Source organism: Siniperca chuatsi, linkage group LG6, assembly GCF_020085105.1.
Source record: "Siniperca chuatsi isolate FFG_IHB_CAS linkage group LG6, ASM2008510v1, whole genome shotgun sequence".
Taxonomy (NCBI): domain Eukaryota; kingdom Metazoa; phylum Chordata; class Actinopteri; order Centrarchiformes; family Sinipercidae; genus Siniperca; species Siniperca chuatsi.
This window is the reverse complement of record NC_058047.1, coordinates 31028869-31047218: the sequence shown is the minus strand read 5'-3', so window position 1 is coordinate 31047218 and position 18350 is coordinate 31028869. Positions and strand designations below refer to the sequence as shown.

General features: G+C 40.2%; 1 protein-coding gene and 1 long non-coding RNA gene across 5 annotated transcripts in view; both read right to left on the bottom strand.

Moving 5' to 3' along the window:
- Positions 1-18350, bottom strand: part of arhgap39 (Rho GTPase activating protein 39) — a 157780-nt gene that overhangs the window by 8209 nt on the left and 131221 nt on the right. For all 4 annotated transcript variants that reach the window (XM_044198564.1, XM_044198568.1, XM_044198566.1 and 1 more), the window contains 6 exons: positions 16396-16581; positions 14050-14263; positions 9607-9680; positions 7631-7830; positions 553-644; positions 91-260 (listed from right to left, as the gene is read on the bottom strand). In XM_044198564.1, the coding sequence (XP_044054499.1) occupies positions 91-260; positions 553-644; positions 7631-7830; positions 9607-9680; positions 14050-14263; positions 16396-16581 (936 nt within the window). The remainder of the gene's footprint in view (positions 1-90; positions 261-552; positions 645-7630; positions 7831-9606; positions 9681-14049; positions 14264-16395; positions 16582-18350) is intronic.
- LOC122877255 lies at positions 1600-3815 on the bottom strand. Its single transcript, XR_006378212.1, has 2 exons — positions 3441-3815; positions 1600-3046 (listed from the first exon to the last, which is right to left on the bottom strand). It is a non-coding gene; the product is annotated as an uncharacterized LOC122877255 (long non-coding RNA).

Genomic DNA, 18350 nt, shown 5'->3' with positions numbered 1-18350 from the left:
AGTCATAATTGGCCAGTATATTAGTAAGTAATGATGTTAGTGTTGGGCTGTGCCTTGGCTTTAGAAACTGTGTGTGTGTGTCTGTGTTACCTGTAAGAAGCGAATGAGGTAGCAGAGCACCAGTTTGTTGATGTGTGGCAGGCCCAGCACCACATTGACAGCTGCCTCTGGGTTGTCATAGTGACTGATACACTCCTCATAAAACTCATGAGGGATCAGTGGCTCCTCCAGCTCCCTGTACCAGAGCTTCAGCAGAGACGCTAGGGACACAGAAACAGGGCGAGACCTCCATAAAAGCACATTTAAAACCTGTTTAAGGATTACATGAAGTCATTTGAAAATTCACTCTGCTATTACTGCATGTGCATCATCTTGTTTGGGTTACAGAGAGTTAGTGTGAGGGCTCAGTGAGTGAGTCTGCTGAAGTTATTCACCTCATGTCCATTACACCACCTTCCTGTACATGACAGCAGTGTGGAACCAGGTCCACATAAGACCAGCAGTGATCTCAGTATGTTCATTTGTGTTCAGCAGCACAGTGAGTGTGTTTACCTGGGATGTGCGGGTCTTCCAGTCCTGTAGGGATTTTCCATTGATCCACTTGCAGCTTGAGGGCATTGACTTCATCTATGTCCCCTGGTACCCTGGAGGTCAAAGGTCACAGGCTGGTTACACTTCCCCTCATTTTTCCAGTCTCACTCTCGTCTTCTCTGTATTTCGTTATACCCTGGTTTCTACATAGTTGGTGTGTAAACCTAAAATCCTGCTAACAGCTGGACAGTGAGGGAGACATGGAGAGAACTGGAGCTGAGTGGTTTCTGGTTCAAATGACAATGTGAAAACAGTGTGACAATGTGAAAGGTGTCTCTGGTAGTGATGAACCTACACAGAATTATCAGTCTACACACACACACACACACACATGCTGGAGCGACTCTCCCAGCTGGTCTGGGTGCACCTGGGGATCTCCTAGGAGGAACTTGAGCAAGTTGCTCAGGAAAAGTTATCTGGGCTGCTCTTCTCTCTCTCTCCCACCATGAATCTGATCTGGATAAGCAGCTAGAAAATGGATGGATGGATCTTATTATGTGACTTAATCATGATGAAAATTAACTATTTTACTTCATTAATCACAGACAATGATATTGTTTGAGTAGGAGTCATAGCATTAGCATAAAGACTGAAATTAAAATTAAAGTCTCAGTTGGTCAATTTGTTCGTGTTTCCACAAGTGGAAAGTTGCAAAAGATCTGGGAAAGTATGATGTAAGTAATTTAAATATATGATTGACGTGAAAAAATACAAATATTGGAAATTTCTGCCCCATACTACATAAATATCATGCTGTCACAAAGGTCTGGAAACATTTTTAAACTCCGAGCTTCATTAGTACAAATTAAGACAAATTGGTATGCATGTTTCCACACCAGTAGTAGGAAACTTCATATTAAAGGCTAGCAGCAGCAACAGTTAACAGTCCCAGGCTGTCAAAACAATGTATGTTGTCATAGTAAGCAGGCACTAACAAAGCACAGACACAACCTCTGCACTTGTGAAACATTGAAATGAAATGAACAAAATGACCAAGACACCAGTCTCTGATGTAGTATAAGATGCTCTTTACTTATGTGCCAAAGAATTCTGAGCCTACGGTTCAACTAAAAAGAAGAAATCACAGGTTGAGACTAGGCGACTTCTAATAGGTCTAGCTGCTGTATTCACAATCAGAAACACGTCCTGAAGCTCTGACTGAAAAGAAACAAAAGACATCACCTTTTAATCAAAATGTTGTCAAGACAACATCAGTATGAACACATGCACAGCAGTGACAAAAATATGTAGTCACTGTAGACAATTATAAGAACACTTAGATGATTTAGAACTATTCAGCCGAACAGTGAGAAAAAGAGATGTAATGTTGTACATGCACAACATTATTAGCCAGTACTGTTTCTACACTTATGATGTAAAACAATGGAAAATGTTTAATTAGATACACTTTGAACACTTTTTAAAAAGGCCTTATGCAACATGCAACAGATAACCTTTAAACACAAGTAATGTATGTAAATAATTTCTAATTGATCATCACCATGTGTTGCAAATTGAAATGTTTTGCACACATTTTGTGATTTGCGTGTAGCAGAATAAAGGCTTCCGGCTATTAGAATAAAATCAAGATACAATCTTTGTATCTCATGAGTGTGTTTCGTCTGTCTGCTTGTCTCTCCTCTGAGAGGAGGAGGGGTCAGCAGGTACACACACACAAGCACTCTGAGGGCTGTGGAATTCAGCCTTTCACTTACATTTCCTCTTATTACCAGCCATGATAAATTAATTGTTGCATAGATACATATTCACATTTCCTGTTTCATGTGCTATTCAGCACATCATAATAGGCGACTATGTACCATCTAGTAACCTCAGGCATGTTCAATTGATTAACATCAAGGTTAAGACAACAAGAGATCAGCTGAAAATATTCTTGGTAATATGTCATTAGAGTGGCAAGCAAGGACTTACACTACTGAAAATGTATCCCAAATTATCACACATGCTGTCCCAAATTATTATGGTTGTCTTGAAAGAATAGTTTTAATACAGAAAATGGTGATCCATTCTTTGTACATCATATTAATTTCTTTACATAAAGAACAGTTCTTGTTGACAGGGTATTGCTCTTGTGACATCAGCATCACAACATCAAGTTCCACACTCTTGTTATATTGTTACTTAATGTAACAAACTGATGGCTTAGGTTGTTCATGCTTCATGAGTTTTTTCAGGCTGCCATAAATCGAGAAATTGTCATTCAATCTTCCATTAGTGACCTGAGTGTGACAAAAGTCATGGGACAGAGGAGGTTGCTGGGGAAGGCGTATCAGTCTCTGGACAGGCCTGGCTTATGACTTAGAAGACAGCTTTCAGAAAAGTCTAATTCTTTTCATTATATAAGATCCAAAATGTTCATCAGGATCGGGGGTTGATCATGCCTCATGCGTATTAATACTGGCTCCAAATTCTTCGGTAATACAGAGATATGGGGCTGAGGAGAGGAAGGGAGAAAAAAAGCAATGTAATAAAATTTGGGTAGAAAATGCCTTTGCTTTAAAACGAGCCAACTCACTAACAACCATACTTACTTAAATAACATTATCTAGCTATCGTCTCTCTCTCTTTCACACACACACACACACACACACACACACACACACACCATCATGCTGGCAGCTCGTGTAAGCTAGCAACTAAGCTAGCGTTAACCTAACTGTCTTTAACATTAGTTACTATAGCTAGTAACTATAGCTAGCTGCATCTAACCTAGCTAACATTAAACAGCTGCAATAAATAACTTTTCTTTTTAAATATTTTTACTTTTACTTATTTGTGCAATAACATCATACGTTCAACTTTAGCTGCACTGAGCTGTGATTACCTACCTGCTGCTTCTGCTGCGCCATTGCTCGAATGCCATCTTCTTGTAATGAACTTTGACCTAGATCCAAGAGCAATGTCACCGTCCTCCATTTGCCCACTCTGTGACTAAGGGTTTAACTGGATGCTCACGTTGAGCCCCCTCATGCTGCGCCGGTCTACAGGCCGCAGCCGGACCCTTCTAGGGCAACCGGGCTCCTTCTGCTCTGCTGTGGGTTTGTTGGGAGAGGCTTAGTGGAGTGATACGAGCAGCAGAGAGAGACACGGAAGGTTTTGCATTGTGTATGTTCAAACTGCCTACTGTAGCTGCACAGTACCACATAGCATATAATAATAATAATAATAATAATAATAATAAAACTTTATTTATAGAGTACTTATCAAAACAAAGTACAAAGTGCTTCACAACAAGAGAAATAAAATACCACAAGAAATAAAACACATAATATACACAAAAGCAATAAAATAAACAATAAAATAAACAGCCAGTTCAGGTAAAATCAGGATCTGCTTTCAGATAAAAATGTGTTTTGAGAAGAGACTTAAAAGAAGACACTGACTCAGACAATCTAATTTCTTCGGGCAAGTTGTTCCAGAGCCTCGGGGCCCTGATAGCAAAAGCTCTGTCCCCCTTAGTTTTCAACCTGGACTCAGGAACAGACAGGAGACCCCTGCTCGAAGATCTCAAACTACGTGAAGGTTCATAAGGGATTACAAGGTCTAAAATATAGTCTGGAGCCAGGCCATGAAGAGCCTTAAAAGTAATCAATAAGATCTTAAAATCAATCCTAAAACAAACAGGGAGCCAATGTAAAGAGGCTAAAACAGGTGTTATGTGATCATACTTCTTGGTCCTGGTTAACAGCCATCAGCTGAGTTCTGTACAGTTTGCAGTCGTGTCAGAGTTTTTTGATTAAGACAAGTGAACAGGCTGTTACAATAATCAAGTTCAAAAGTTTCTGCATCACTAAGATTTAGAATAGATCAGATTTTTGCAATTAATTTCTGAGGTGATAAAAACATGATTGGACAAGCTTAGTGATATGTTGCTCAAAACATAAATTGCTATCAAACAGGACACCAAGATTTCTTGCAACAGGCTTGATATGTTGTGACAGGTTACCAGTAGATGGCAGTATTTGTTTAGTGATGTGTTGGGGCCCAATAACAAGGATTTCAGTATTATTTGAGTTGAGCTGCAGAAAATTTATCGACATCCAATTTTTTATGTCAGACAGGCAGTCCTGCAGAGAACTCAGCATACTAAGGTCAGTGGGCGTGACAGGGAGGTACAACTGTGTGTCATCCGCATAACAATGAAAAGTAATACCATGTCTGCGGATGACATCACCCAAAGGAAGCATGTATAAGGAGATCAGTATTGGTCCCAGAATTGAACTTTGAGGCACACCGTACTTGATATGGGTAAAGGATGACATGAAGTTATTAATGCTGACACAGAATTTCCTATTGGACAGATGAGATGAGAACAAGTCTAGTGCAGTTCCAGATATGCCCACCCAGTGCCTCAGTCTATCTAAAAGAATGCCATGATCAATTGTGTCAAAGGCAGCACTTAATTCCAGCAGCATAAGAATTGAACACATGCCCGCGTCTGCATTCATTAAATGGTCATTAGTGACTTTGAGAAGGGCTGTCTCAGTGCTGTGGTGTTGACAAAAGCCAGATTTTCAAAGGTATTATTGTTTTCCACAGCAGCAAGAAGCTGCTTGGATACAATTTTTCCGAGAATCTTCGAAATAAAAGGCAATTTGGAGATTGGGCGATAGTTATCCAGGAGGGTGGGATCAAGCCCAGTTTTTTTAGGACTGGCTGGACACAAGCAGTTTTAAAGTAAACAGGGACGCAGCCGGTAGACAGCGAGCTGTTAAAAATAATTTGTAAAAAGGGGCGTAATACAATCCATAACTTCCATTAAAAACCTAGTTGGGATTTTGTCCAGAGGAAACTCTCATAAGAGACATGATATCTGTGAGTTCAGGCAGAGTAACAGCAGAGAAATTGCTCAAAGAATCCCTGAGCGGGTGATCAACATCTAAAAAGGCAGGATTGGGGGTGATATCAGATCTTATTAACTCCACCTTTCCAAGAAAAGTGCAAAAGAAACTTTTCACAATCAGCGTCACAATCAGCAGGGGCACAAGGAGAGGCTGGGTTAACTAACTGATCCACAGTCTTAAATAGGAATCTGGGGTTGTGCTGATGGGCAGAAATAAGTGCAGATAAATGTCATGTTCTTGCATCCTTCACCATCCTATTTTAAAGGAGCAATAACTCTTTCATGGCCACAAAGTGGACCTGGAGACCTGATTTCTTCCATCTGCGTTCTGCTCTTCTACATTTCTTTTTACAGCTTTGAATACTGTCATTTAACCATGGCTGTTTTCTAGTCTTTGGGTTTGGTCTATTTTTCAGAGGAGCTATGAGATCTAAGGTTGAAGAACACAGGTAGTTAAAATAATCAACCAAATCGTTGGTGTTGGAGGAATCGGGAAACACTCTCCCAGGAGAATTGAACAGTGTACAGAATTTTGAGGCACTATGCTCATTAAGGACGCGTGTGTACTTAGAGCAGGATAAGACAGTACTAGCAGCCTCTAATTCACAGTTAAAAACAATGCATAGGTGATCAGATACAAACATGTCCCTGATTTCCACAGATGGGGTTTTCAGGCCCAGACTAAAGACTAGGTCTAAGGTGTGGCCACGGGAATGAGTTTGGCCAGACACATGTTGTTGAAAGTTAAAAGAGTTAGTGAGTCACTTTAATTTGAAGTTTTTTATAGCCAAGAAAACATGAGCATGCTGTTTCTATTTATATGTTGATTGTATTGTCTTTGCTTGCTGTCTTGTTGTTTTGCTTTTATCTTGTGGTGTGTTAAGTGTTAGGCCGTATTCAGACCAAATCAGGCATTGTGGTGATTAGTGCAGGGTTGTGTGGCGGTGTGTGGGGGTGTGGGCATGTTTATTTGTGCTTAACAATGTAACCGCTGTGAAACAATCAGAAAATAACGTTTTATCTCTCTGATTCATCGGCTTTCTTGCTACCAGCGTTCCCTCTCTTCATTCACTCTCTAGGTCACTCGACCACCGCTGTCTCTCTGTCTCTCTCTCTCAAACAAATGAACACAAACTAAAGGAAGCTTCTTGGTATTGTTATTTTTCAGCATAGCCTGCAAGCCAGACACAGACGGCAAAGCTCATAGTTTGGTCTATGAACTCGCCTGGATAGCGGCTGGTTTCATTGACATTTCAGGCTGACTGTGGAGCAGTTTGAACGGCCTGATTGCTGGATTGGCCACCACAGTGTGACGTCGGGTTGCATTTCTCCAAAAGTTGATTCTATTTCAACTTTCCCACCGCAGGTCACTGTGTTTTTTCCCCTGCGGCCCCCACCGCGCAGCCTAAAGGCACTACCCCCACTTGAATGACAGGGAGGACTGGCATTTTAGCTGCAACGCCTGATTCTGAATCGACCCTTATACTAGAGGACCGCAATGGAAATAAGCCTTTATTGTGTTTTTCATCCTCTATGATTTTTAACGTATGTAATGGCTACAGTGCAGTGTTTCCTGTGAATGTTTCCTATGTATTGCTTGTGTGTGGTACTAAATTTGAATGCAGCTCAGGCATGGTAGACACCGCCAGGAAAAATAAAAACTGCTATATGGAAAGCCAACTACAGATTTCAAACAATCGTTTCATGTTACTACACAATGTACAACCAAAATAATAATCAGACCAGTACTCCCTCTCTGTAATTCTAACTTTCATTCATGACAACTTTATAGATGAAATCATTAATACACTTTACAAACAGCATGTATGTCGAACAGAAATTAAATTAAAACTAAACGTCTTGTCATTCTATGCTTTTGCACTGCAGGACAATGTAAAATAGCCACCAGAACTCTATCAATGGATCAATGGATTTACTAGTTAGAAACAAGAACTAGCATCCCTCACAATCATGATGGTCATTAATTCAGGCTTCATCAGCAAAATAAGTTTTGATGCTGTCTGTGAGAACCAAAAAACACTCTTATTCCTTCATATCATCATTTTACAACTCTAAACACTGATTTCCAATTAAAGGCCAACATTGTCTTCATACTCTGCAGCTTTCTCTCTTCTGTTCTATTCACGCTCTCTTCTGCTCCTTTCTCTGACTCACCTGAAGATGCCCTCTGTCTGGTCTCCGTTGAGACCCAGAACCTCTTCAGAAAGGCGAGTCTGCACCCAGGGCAGCTGGCTGTCTGGATACCGCTCCTTCTGGAGAACCATCACCTCTTCCAGGGAAGAGCCAAACATGGAGGGACTGAAGATGGCGTTCCTGGCGTGCTTGATCTCCTCTAGACAGGGCTTCTGCAGACCCTGAAGAGAGAAACACACACAGACATACAGAGGAGTTAATGTTAATAAGGCAGGGCAGATGAAGGGCAGCTTGAGTACTTGAAGGATGTGGGTCAGAAAGCAGTGGGAGGAGAGGACAGTCAGATATCACTGAGAAAAATATTGGTCCATCCACAGGACACACAGCTCATTAATGTACTGTTAGAGGTTAGCAGGTTAACACCAGTCAAACACTGTGGAGTCCTAAAAGTGACAAATGATCTCTGTCAGTGACCTGCTGAGATTCTGGCATTACATACTACACAGGCTCTGAGGCAAGCTGCTGCCTGCCAACACACTCACACACACACAAAATACACATACACTCATATGTGACATGTAACGTAAAAACCATGGGCATTAATGTGCTGCTGTAACAGTCTCCACTCTTCTGGTTTCAAGCTTTCCACCAGATGTTGAGGTCTGGATCGCAGTTGGCTTTCCAGTTCTTTCCAAAGGTGTTGGATGGTCAGAGCTAGGAGCAGGTCAGTCAAGTTCTATCACTCCTATAGGGAAAATTAGCTCAGTTTGGGGAAATATAGCGTTACCAAACTAGGATAACCATTTCTTTATTGAGCTGGCTTTGTTCACAGGATCATTGTCACGTTGAAACAGGAAAGGGACAAACACAAACTTTTGACACAAAGTTGGAAACACACTGTTGTCTAAAATGTCTCATTAAAGACCAACCCTGAGGTGTGACTCTTCAATTTGCAGTGTCTTAAAAACCCAAAATTTCCATAATGATTTCATGTCCATATATTTCACGTTGCTATAGCAATCTTTACAAAGCTCGCTAACAAGTTGTAGACCATGAAATGCATCAAAACTGTTTAAGAGAGAACTGGAATAAGATCTGGGTTGTGATTCTAAATTATATTTCCAGTTAACCTGGGTTGTGAATAATATTCCATTATCATTATCAAAGCCTGATATATCTTATTTCTCTGTGCCATAGAGTGCCATTGTTGTCCAAAAATTGTTAAAACCACATCACTGAGTAAATTTTTATTTATATAGTCCAATATAACAAATCACAAATTTGCCTCAAGGGGCTTTACAATCTGTACAGCATGCATCACCCTCTGTCCTTAGACCCTCGATTCGGATCAGGAAAAACTCCCCCAAAAAACTCTTTAACAGGGGAAAAACTGAAGAAACCTCATGAACAGCAACAGAAGAGGGATCCCTCTCCCCGACAGACAGACATGCCATAGATGTCATGTGCACAGAATAGACCAACATAATGAAATTACATTTAGATTTTAATATATATGAAGAATGAGCCACACTGTTGCACTGGGTGACATGTTCCTTCATTACCATGAACAAACACACTGTAATTTCTTTTGATTCAGTCCCACACACACCGTCCTGCTGCCCCAAACACTCACTACAGCACCAAATGTGTATCGATCTGCAGCTGAAGTTTGTTAAAAACTACAGTGACCAGCTGTTTTAGGAAATTACTGAACCTTTAAAAAAAAATGAAAAACTATATGTTTGCAAGCTGTTTTTAAAGAAGTCTTCAGTAGGAACCAGTGGGCTGAGAGCCACATAAAGGGTACAGAAGTCAGAAAGTATTGAGAGAAGTATTGTGTCGGAATAACACATTGTTGGTTTTGCTCTTTTCATGGGATTTGTTGACAAAAAGAAAATATAGAATAACATCAGACTTATACTTTAAGGAAAATTAGCTTTGTCGTTTGATCTGAGCAGAACGACAACATGAAGACAGACAGAGACAAAGCTGCTTACCTTCTTGGCTCCAGTCAGAGCAGCTTTTGTCAGTTTCCTGTAGCAGTATTTAGCATAGCTGCTAATGGCCACTCCTGGAGCAACAGTGAAAAGAAGGCACATTTACACCATTAGAAGATTTCCTATTTTGCCATTTTTGCATACATATACTGGTTCAACAGAAACATTCAGTCAGTTCAGGAAGTTGGAATTTGTTAATAAGGGTAGGATCAGTGGTGAAGCAGCCTACACAGTCGATGACACAGAGGGGTTTTTTCATGAAACCAGATTACAAATGAATCCAGATTTATTTAATTGAATCAGACTGATTGTCTGGATATTCTAAAAATTCCTTAAAAGCTTTACAAAAGTTTACAGTAGGTTACCATGGAAATGTATCCCTCCTGACTAAGCCTGAAGGTGAAGTGAAGTCTGAAAAGTAGCCTGACTAGCACCAGGTTAGTTTTCAGTCTTAGCTTCCCCTTCAGGTTTGTTACAAACTTTCAACCGGAGTGAAACGTGGTGTCTCCTCTAAAGTTCAGCCAAGCAGTCCCTCAATACAGTCATACTCATAGTTAGGTTATAGGTAACAGGTTATAGCTTAGAGTAACATACAAACAATTGTGACTTCATTTAGGGGGGCAGTGATGGCCTAAAGTTTATAGAAGTGAGTTTGTGACCGGACCGTCGTCCATTCAATCCCCCGGACCTGCAGGATGTGGAAAAGTGAAAAGCAGCTCTTGCCCCTCCCTCATTACCACCACTGAGGTGCGAGCAAGGCCCTTAACCCCAACCCCTCCAGTGGAGCTGCTCAGTGGCCAACAGATCAGACTGTGGTTGTACTGGACAGCTTCCAGGTGTGAATTGTTAACTGTGTGAATGTAATCAGGGCGTTCCTGAAAAAAGAGAGCATTGCTCTCAGTGAAACTACGCTGAATGAATAAAGGTGATAATTTATTTTTTTTAGCAAAGTCTGACATTAGGCTGTAATTATTGCCAACTTAAAATGTAGAGCTCAGACTGTATCCAGACTATATCCATATATTAAAACACATCTTATTGGCTTACTTGAGTATATTAAATATATCAAAGCTAATAAATCATTTTGGGAACTTTAGTCTCATTTAAAAAATCTAATCAAAATAAGAATAAATTTTTATGCGCATGAAAGCTCAGTTGAAAAACTGGTGGAAAGCTAAGCTAAAAAAGCTAAAAAAACTGAGTGGACCTTGAGTTAAGATTGTTTCATCAAACTAGCAATTTGATATTTTGCTCTCATTTTAAATCTTAAAAAATTCAATGTAAAAATTGAAAGAGACACATTATCAATAATTGAATATTTCTATTACTATTTACTATAACTTAGTGTTTCAAGTGACTAAACCTCACAATAGTACTCACAACCTTTTAATTTGTATTTGAAACAAGCAGGACTGGTCTGATTTCTGATTCATTCTGTGCCATCACTGGTCAGCTGATGAAAGTAATCTATTATTCATTCTGTTCACCTGTAGGGGGAAGCAGAGGACCAGTAAAGCTTCATTCTGGATGACATTTAGGCACAAAGCAGAAACCAGAACACCTTTAAAATGCACTGTATGTCCAAGGTAGTTTATTTAAGACTGCCAATGCTGATGACTTTCACTGTGTCTCCTGTTCGTGGACAATGGTTGTGGGATATTATTTTGTAGCTGACATGTTGCTTGTTGGCCTTTTAATACAGAGCTTTCTACAGCAACTGATATTCTACATGGCATTTGGGTTTGCAGGTTATTCATTTTCTGTTTAAAATAAGAGTAGTAACTGACCTGAAGATATTTGTTGGATTGTATATCTGTATCAGTTGCCCTCTTATCTGATATTTCACCCTGCAGTTCCCCAAAGACTGTCCTCAGGTCAGATCAGTGTCCCCCATTATAAAAACCTTGACCATTCTTTTTCCTTCTAAGCATTTTCAAAATGCAGAATCTGTGTAATTGTATTAATGAGCTTGTGGCGTGGTAATTGTAATGCCAAAAATAAGCAGTATTCAGTTGATGACATGAAAATGTATTTTTGATTGGAAAAGCCACACAATCTGCATTGAGATCATGGGACACTGAGGACTTTCATTTAAATCAAGAATGATGTCAAACATACTGACCAGCTGTGGTTAAGCAGCAGCCTTTGTCATATAAGGAGAGGTGGAGATTAAACAACTGAAAAGGCCAAAACTGTCCAGATATCCTCTGCAAATTTAAAAAAAGGTCCACCTGTGTCATGGTTACTAGGACGTAGTGTCAAGGGGCTGTGTTTAAAAAACGTTCTGAAATCCTACCCAATATATTAAATTACCTACACAGTCAGGGCCTAATTAAATAATTAAGAAAATTGGTAACTGACAAGAATAATCGAAGAAGAAAACTGAAAACAAAAGCGAAGAATGTTGATGTCATCATGACATAATATGATCGAAAGCTCCAGAACAGATCCTAATTGACCTTGTGGTGAGATTGTTTTGTCAACTGCTGATTTTAAGGTCACGAATGATGTCTGAACATCACTTTTAAGCCAACATGCACAAGAATTTCTTAAAGTTCAAAAAATTTAATTTGAGTACAATTCCATGACTGCTGGGAAAACTTCATGTGATATGATCGAAAGCTCCAGTACAGCTACTACACAGTCCTTAAGTTGACATTGTTGTCTTAAAAGTCAAAAGGTCCCCCTACTATCACCTAGAGGCTGCAATGTTTATTGCACCCCACAATACATGCCCCCTTCCTGATTTCTTATTTTTTTGCATGTTTGTCACACTTAAATGTTTCAGATCATCAAACAAATTTAAATATTAGTCAAAGATAACACAAGTAAACACAAAATGCAGTTTTTAAATGAAGGTTGGTATTTTTAAGGGAAAACAAAATCCAAACCTACATGGCCCTGTGTGAAAAAGTGATTGCCCCCCCTGTACAAACATAACTTAACTGTGGTTTATCACACCTGAGTTCAATTTCTCTAGCCACACCCAGGCCTGATTACTGCCACACCTGTTCTCAATCAAGAAATCACTTAAATAGGACGTGCCTGACAAAGTGAAGTAGACCAAAAGATCTTCAAAAGCTAGACATCATGCCGAGATCCAAAGAAATTCAGGAACAAATGAGAAAAAAAGTAATTGAGATTTATCAGTCTGGAAAAGGTTATAAAGCCATTTCTAAAGCGTTGGGACTCCAGCGAACCACAGTGAGAGCCATTATCCACAAATGGCGAAAACATGGAACAGTGGTGAACCTTCCCAGGTTCCGTAGAGCGCAGCGACGACTCATCCAAGAGGTCACAAAAGACCCCACAACAACATCCAAAGAACTGCAGGCCTCACTTGCCTCAGTTAAGGTCAGTGTTCATGACTCCACCATAAGAAAGAGACTGGGCAAAAATGGCCGGCACAAAAACCACTGCTGACCAAAAAGAACATTAAGGCTCATCTCATTCTTGCCAGAAAACATCTTGATGATCCCCAAGACTTTTGGGAAAATACTCTGTGGACTGACAAGACAAAAGTTGAACTTTTTGGAAGGTGTGTGTGTCCCATTACATCTAGCGTAAAAGTAACACCGCATTTCAGAAAAAGAACATCATACCAACAGTAAAATATGGTGGTGGTAGTGTGATGGTCTGGGGCTGATTTGCTGCTTCAGGACTTGGAAGATTTGCTGTGATAAATGGAACCATGAATTCTGCTGTCTACCAAAAACTCCTGAAGGAGAATGTCCGACCATCTGTTCGTGACCTCAAGCTGAAGCGAACTTGGGTTCTGCAGCAGGACAATGATCCAAAACACACCAGCAAGTCCACCTCTGAATGGCTGAAGAAAAACAAAATGAAGACTTTGGAGTGGCCTAGTCAAAGTCCTGACCTGAATCCTATTGAGATGCTGTGGCATGACCTTAAAAAGGCAGTTCATGCTCGAAAACCCTCCAATGTGGCTGAATTACAACAATTCTGCAAAGATGAGTGGGCCAAAATTCCTCCACAGCGCTGTAAAAGACTCATTGTGAGTTATCGCAAACGCTTGATTGCAGTTGTTGCTGCTAAGGGTGGAGCAACCAGTTATTAGGTTTAGGGGGCAATTACTTTTTCACACGTGCACCATGTAGGTTTGGATTTTGTTTTCCCTTAATAATAACAACCTTCATTTAAAAACTGCATTTTGTGTTTACTTGTGTTTTTTGACTAATATTTAAATTTGTTTGATGATCTGAAACATTTAAGTGTGAGAAACATGCAAAAAAATAAGAAATCAGGAAGGGGGCAAACACTTTTTCACACCACTCTACATCTGCTTGACGCGACTAAGGCATGATTAACATTTTTATGGTTCTGTTTAGGCAACTCAAAGCACTTGCTAAAGGTTTGGGCAAGGTGGTGGCTATAATCAATATTGTTTTAATGGCTGAGTGTGTGTGTGTGTTGTTCCCTCACCCTTGGTGTCATTGAGGGGGTCCATGTGTCGGTAGATGTAACCTTCCAAGTAGGTGTGAAAGCGGGGAGTAGGGGGGAAGAAGGCAAGACAGATGGCCATGAGCTCCCAGCCTCGCTCCAGGCTGTCGTAGCGGAAGTTCTCTGTGGTTTGACGACACAGCTGGATGTAGAGCTCATCACGCAAACCCTGGTTACTCCACCCACGCACCACCACCTGATGACAAGCAGAGAGCCAGGTGAGTACAGCTTTTCTTCTTCTCTTGATATCTGTGAATGAAAATTCATGACTGCAGTTGTTGATTAAACTTTATGATAATTTTGGAGGCTGTAGTTTGTGCTGCTGTTGAAAGAATATTTATGTATTTTCTTCCATTTTACACATGTAACTAAAGTGATTGCAATTGCTGGCTACTAGGCGGCGGAAAAATATCAAAACAAGATGACAGATACACAGTCACATATCATGTCATGTGGCCTACTTTTACAGCTACCCTCATCAATAACAATGGCTCATTTCATTATGTGTGAGAGGTCACTCAGTGACAAACCCACAGAAAATTCTCACCAACTCTGCAGTTCCCCTCAGCTCTACAGAGTTTTTATCCTGTTTATTGCTTTGGTTTTATGGCCCACAACTTTACTGTTTTGGTTCACTCTCACTCCTCTCATCAACCTGGTTTCCAGCTGCGAAGTAAAAGCTCCGATTAACCCACTTTACACTAATAGCAGATACAAAAAGTTAGCGACTAGCTGGTGAACATAGTCGAGCATTTAACAGCTAAAGAGCCAGCAGCATCATTATCATTCATTTGGAGTTATGATTCCACCTGATGACTGTAAGCCCAATATTCACTCTCCATTAAAAGAAAAATATCTGGCTCTTTATCTTGCTAGCTGCTCAGCTATGCTAACCAGCTTTGTCTGTCTGCTGCTATGTGCTGATGTTTCGTCAAAATCTGGTTCAATATTTTCTTTTATCCAAGCAGATTTGGCAGTACCACTGGCAAAATATTTTCTTGGAATCCCAGAAGGAAGCCTGAAAATGCTCTGGGGCCTCATTTATAACCGTTACGCACAAAACAGGGCTTGAAAGATGTGTACGCCACTCCCCACAAAAAAAAAACTTGCCTTGCGCACTTGTACAGAAACTCTGAGCCAGGCGTACCAACATTTTAGAGAAATTGGTGACGCAGATGGTGAATTGAAGCCAGATTTTATTATGACTCATGTCACACATTTACAGTAATTTCACTTTATATCAAACATTACTTATATATCTATAAGAGCCAACCCAAATCTTAACCATTTATGTGTGTGATTTGTTGCCAAACTATTGAGCGCCAGCCACTGGCTCATCACCACATACCCAAATCCTCAGAGTGCAGAGGAGAGGGTCGGGACGTACAATGCCCACTCATGGTCGCGGGCCCTCTGGAAGGTCTGCCTCACCTTTTCCTGATATTAACCCTGAAAATCCTCATTCTTTTTCACCTCAACCACATTAACTAACTTCAGTTACAGAAATCCGAGACTGCATAAATGTTTTAATAAAACTGTATAACAGTGCACTAGTAGATTTTTAACAAAATATTTTGCATATTTTGACAACTACGATTTAAATGAGTTTTTTTTAATAGTTTTTTGCAAATGTGCTTCAGTGAACACATGACTATACTGCCCCAGGCACACAGAACGCACTGGAGATGCTGCAGTGGCTGCACTCATCAACTGTAAATATTACAGAAACACCTTTGTGCTGGCTTTTGGAGTTAAATACAGTGTTTATTGGTTTTTAGATATTGAGTATGTGATTTCATCAGCTACTGTATGCTTGTTATAGATAACTGTGGGAGTGTAGTGGGCAGAATATGTCTGCGTGCGTATATATTTTCAAGCTGATTGTGATTTATAAAAGTACATTTCTGTGCATGCGCATAGTTTCATAAATCTGATTGTGTGTGTGTGTGTGTGTGTTTTTTTAAATGCTTCCCCTCAAAATCACACTGTGAACAAGGACATGCAGCTTCACAGCGTGAAGCCTCCTGCACACTTCAGCAGTCCTGCAGAGAGGGGGCGAGTCAAGCGCTGGGTAACACTTCTGTTCAGATCCCATACCAGTTATTTCACAATGAAGGTGTCTACCATCTAGGCTTGGAGTTCTAATGCAACTATGCCTGAAAATGAAGTGTCAGGTTCATACCAAGGACATCATGGAAAAGTAAAATCACTACAGAGGGAAACCAAGGTGAGTGACAATAACTGCTTCTGTGCATGGGTGAATGAGTGGGAGACCTCTATGTTAGACCCTGAGCCAGGACAGAGCAGTGGTTAAAGCTGTCCACAAACCTCCAGTGCCACAGAGAGGGGGTCGGCCTTGGAGCGACGGTCTCCCATGTAGGTCTGGATTAGCTTAAAGATGTCCACTGCTTCCCTCTTCACAGAGCGGTCTGAGGTTACAATCATGGGCTTCTTGATGGGCTCACTGCTCCAGGCCAGCATGTTGGCAATGGACACCTTTCTTCTAAACAGACCCTGAGAAAACAAGCAAGGGATGGAGAGAAACACGAGAGTAAAAGAGAGGGTAAGAGAAGTGGCAGAGAGAAAGAGAAAGATATTGGGAAAGCAGGTGCCATTATATCTCCCTCCTAACAATTCTTGGATTTTTTCATGCTAATAAATGCAATCCAAAACTGAATGTATAGTAGGTGTGTACAGTGAAAGAAGTGTACAAGATTTAGATTTGATAGCAAAGGGATAGATGACATCAACATCATATCAGCAACTGAGTAAACTGAAAAGGAAAGCCAAACAACAAATTAACCTACAGCTTATTTCAGTAAAGATTTATTTCAGATTTTGAATGTACAGAAGAGTGAGAAAATCATTTCAGTCCAAGGCCAAAGCATTTTTATACTACTTTCATTTATCTGCTACTGAAAGTCTCTTATTAGCTTTGAATATAGATGTATATTTTCCAGAATAACTAAGGCCTTTTAAAAAAGCAAACATTTGATGTGAATAGTTGCAGGCAACATAAGAATTGAATGGGATGTATATACGGTACGTGTAGACTTTAAGTTAATCAACAAATGTGACAAAATGCATTTGTTAGAATTCTGAATGTATAAAAGTAATGATAGCTCATTACTGAACCCCAAATTGCTCCTGAGGGCTGTGCCTTCAGTGTGTGAAAGTGTGTGAATGATTTGTTAGTTTCTTTGGACGGATGAGCAGTTAGCATCTGCCATCAGTGTATGAATGCGTGTGAATGGGGTGAATGTGATATGTAGTGTGAAGCGTTTGAGTGGTCAGAAGACGAGAAAGGCGCTATACAAGTACAGTACATTTACCATTCAACAGACTGACAGTTACGGGGCAGAAAACATCAATCAGGTGCTATGATCATTTTATCCATCTGTTCAAAATGCCAACGGAAACGTCAACATCAAAGCCAAGACATCTCGATCACCTCCTGGGGGCTGGCTGCAGTATAGGTCATAATTCTTGCCCCCTCCTTGTTAGCGGATGGGACATGGGCCAAACTAAAAGTACACGTTAAATACATTTTTCCCAAAGATGGTTTCTATCATTTTAGGTAGTTCTTATCACGCTGATGTATTGTCAAATATTCATTATTCTGATAAGTTTGGCTCTAATTAGTTATTTGATGCTCCAACCCTGATCATTGCTGCGCAGACTCTGGCTCCAAATTACGTCACCAGCGCAAGATGGCAGATTTAGTATCCGGAATATTTTGGCTTCATTTTTGTACAGTGGGAGGAAGTGGGAGTTGTCCATCTTTATTTACAGTCTATGCTCAAACTATCTCCAGAAGTGATTCGAGACGTATTCTGGACAGATGTTGAAAAGGTTTAAATGCATCTGTCTCTCAAAGACACATACACATCCTTCTACAGTATAACTATGTCAGTAAGCAGTGTGTGGAAATATCCACTCACTGTCTGATTTTCTTAATACATCCATAGTTTTGTCTCCTCTCTTCTTTTCATAACAGCAGCTAAAGTTACACTAAAATGACACTGTTTGGGTGAGGGAGCTGTGTGAGTTAGAGCTGTGAGGACAATAAAAGTTTTGTCTCACTTGTAGTTCATAAATACGATTAATTTGTGTTTGTGTTATGGATAGCTGCTAGTTAATGCTCGCAAAACTGTCGGTGTTGTAATTAATCTGCTGAAGTGCACAAGTTATTCTTCTGGTGTTTTTGTCAGTTACTAAACAGCTTCAGGTGCATCACCACCTCCTTCTGGACTGTAGGAGGACGTGATTTGATTTACTTGTAG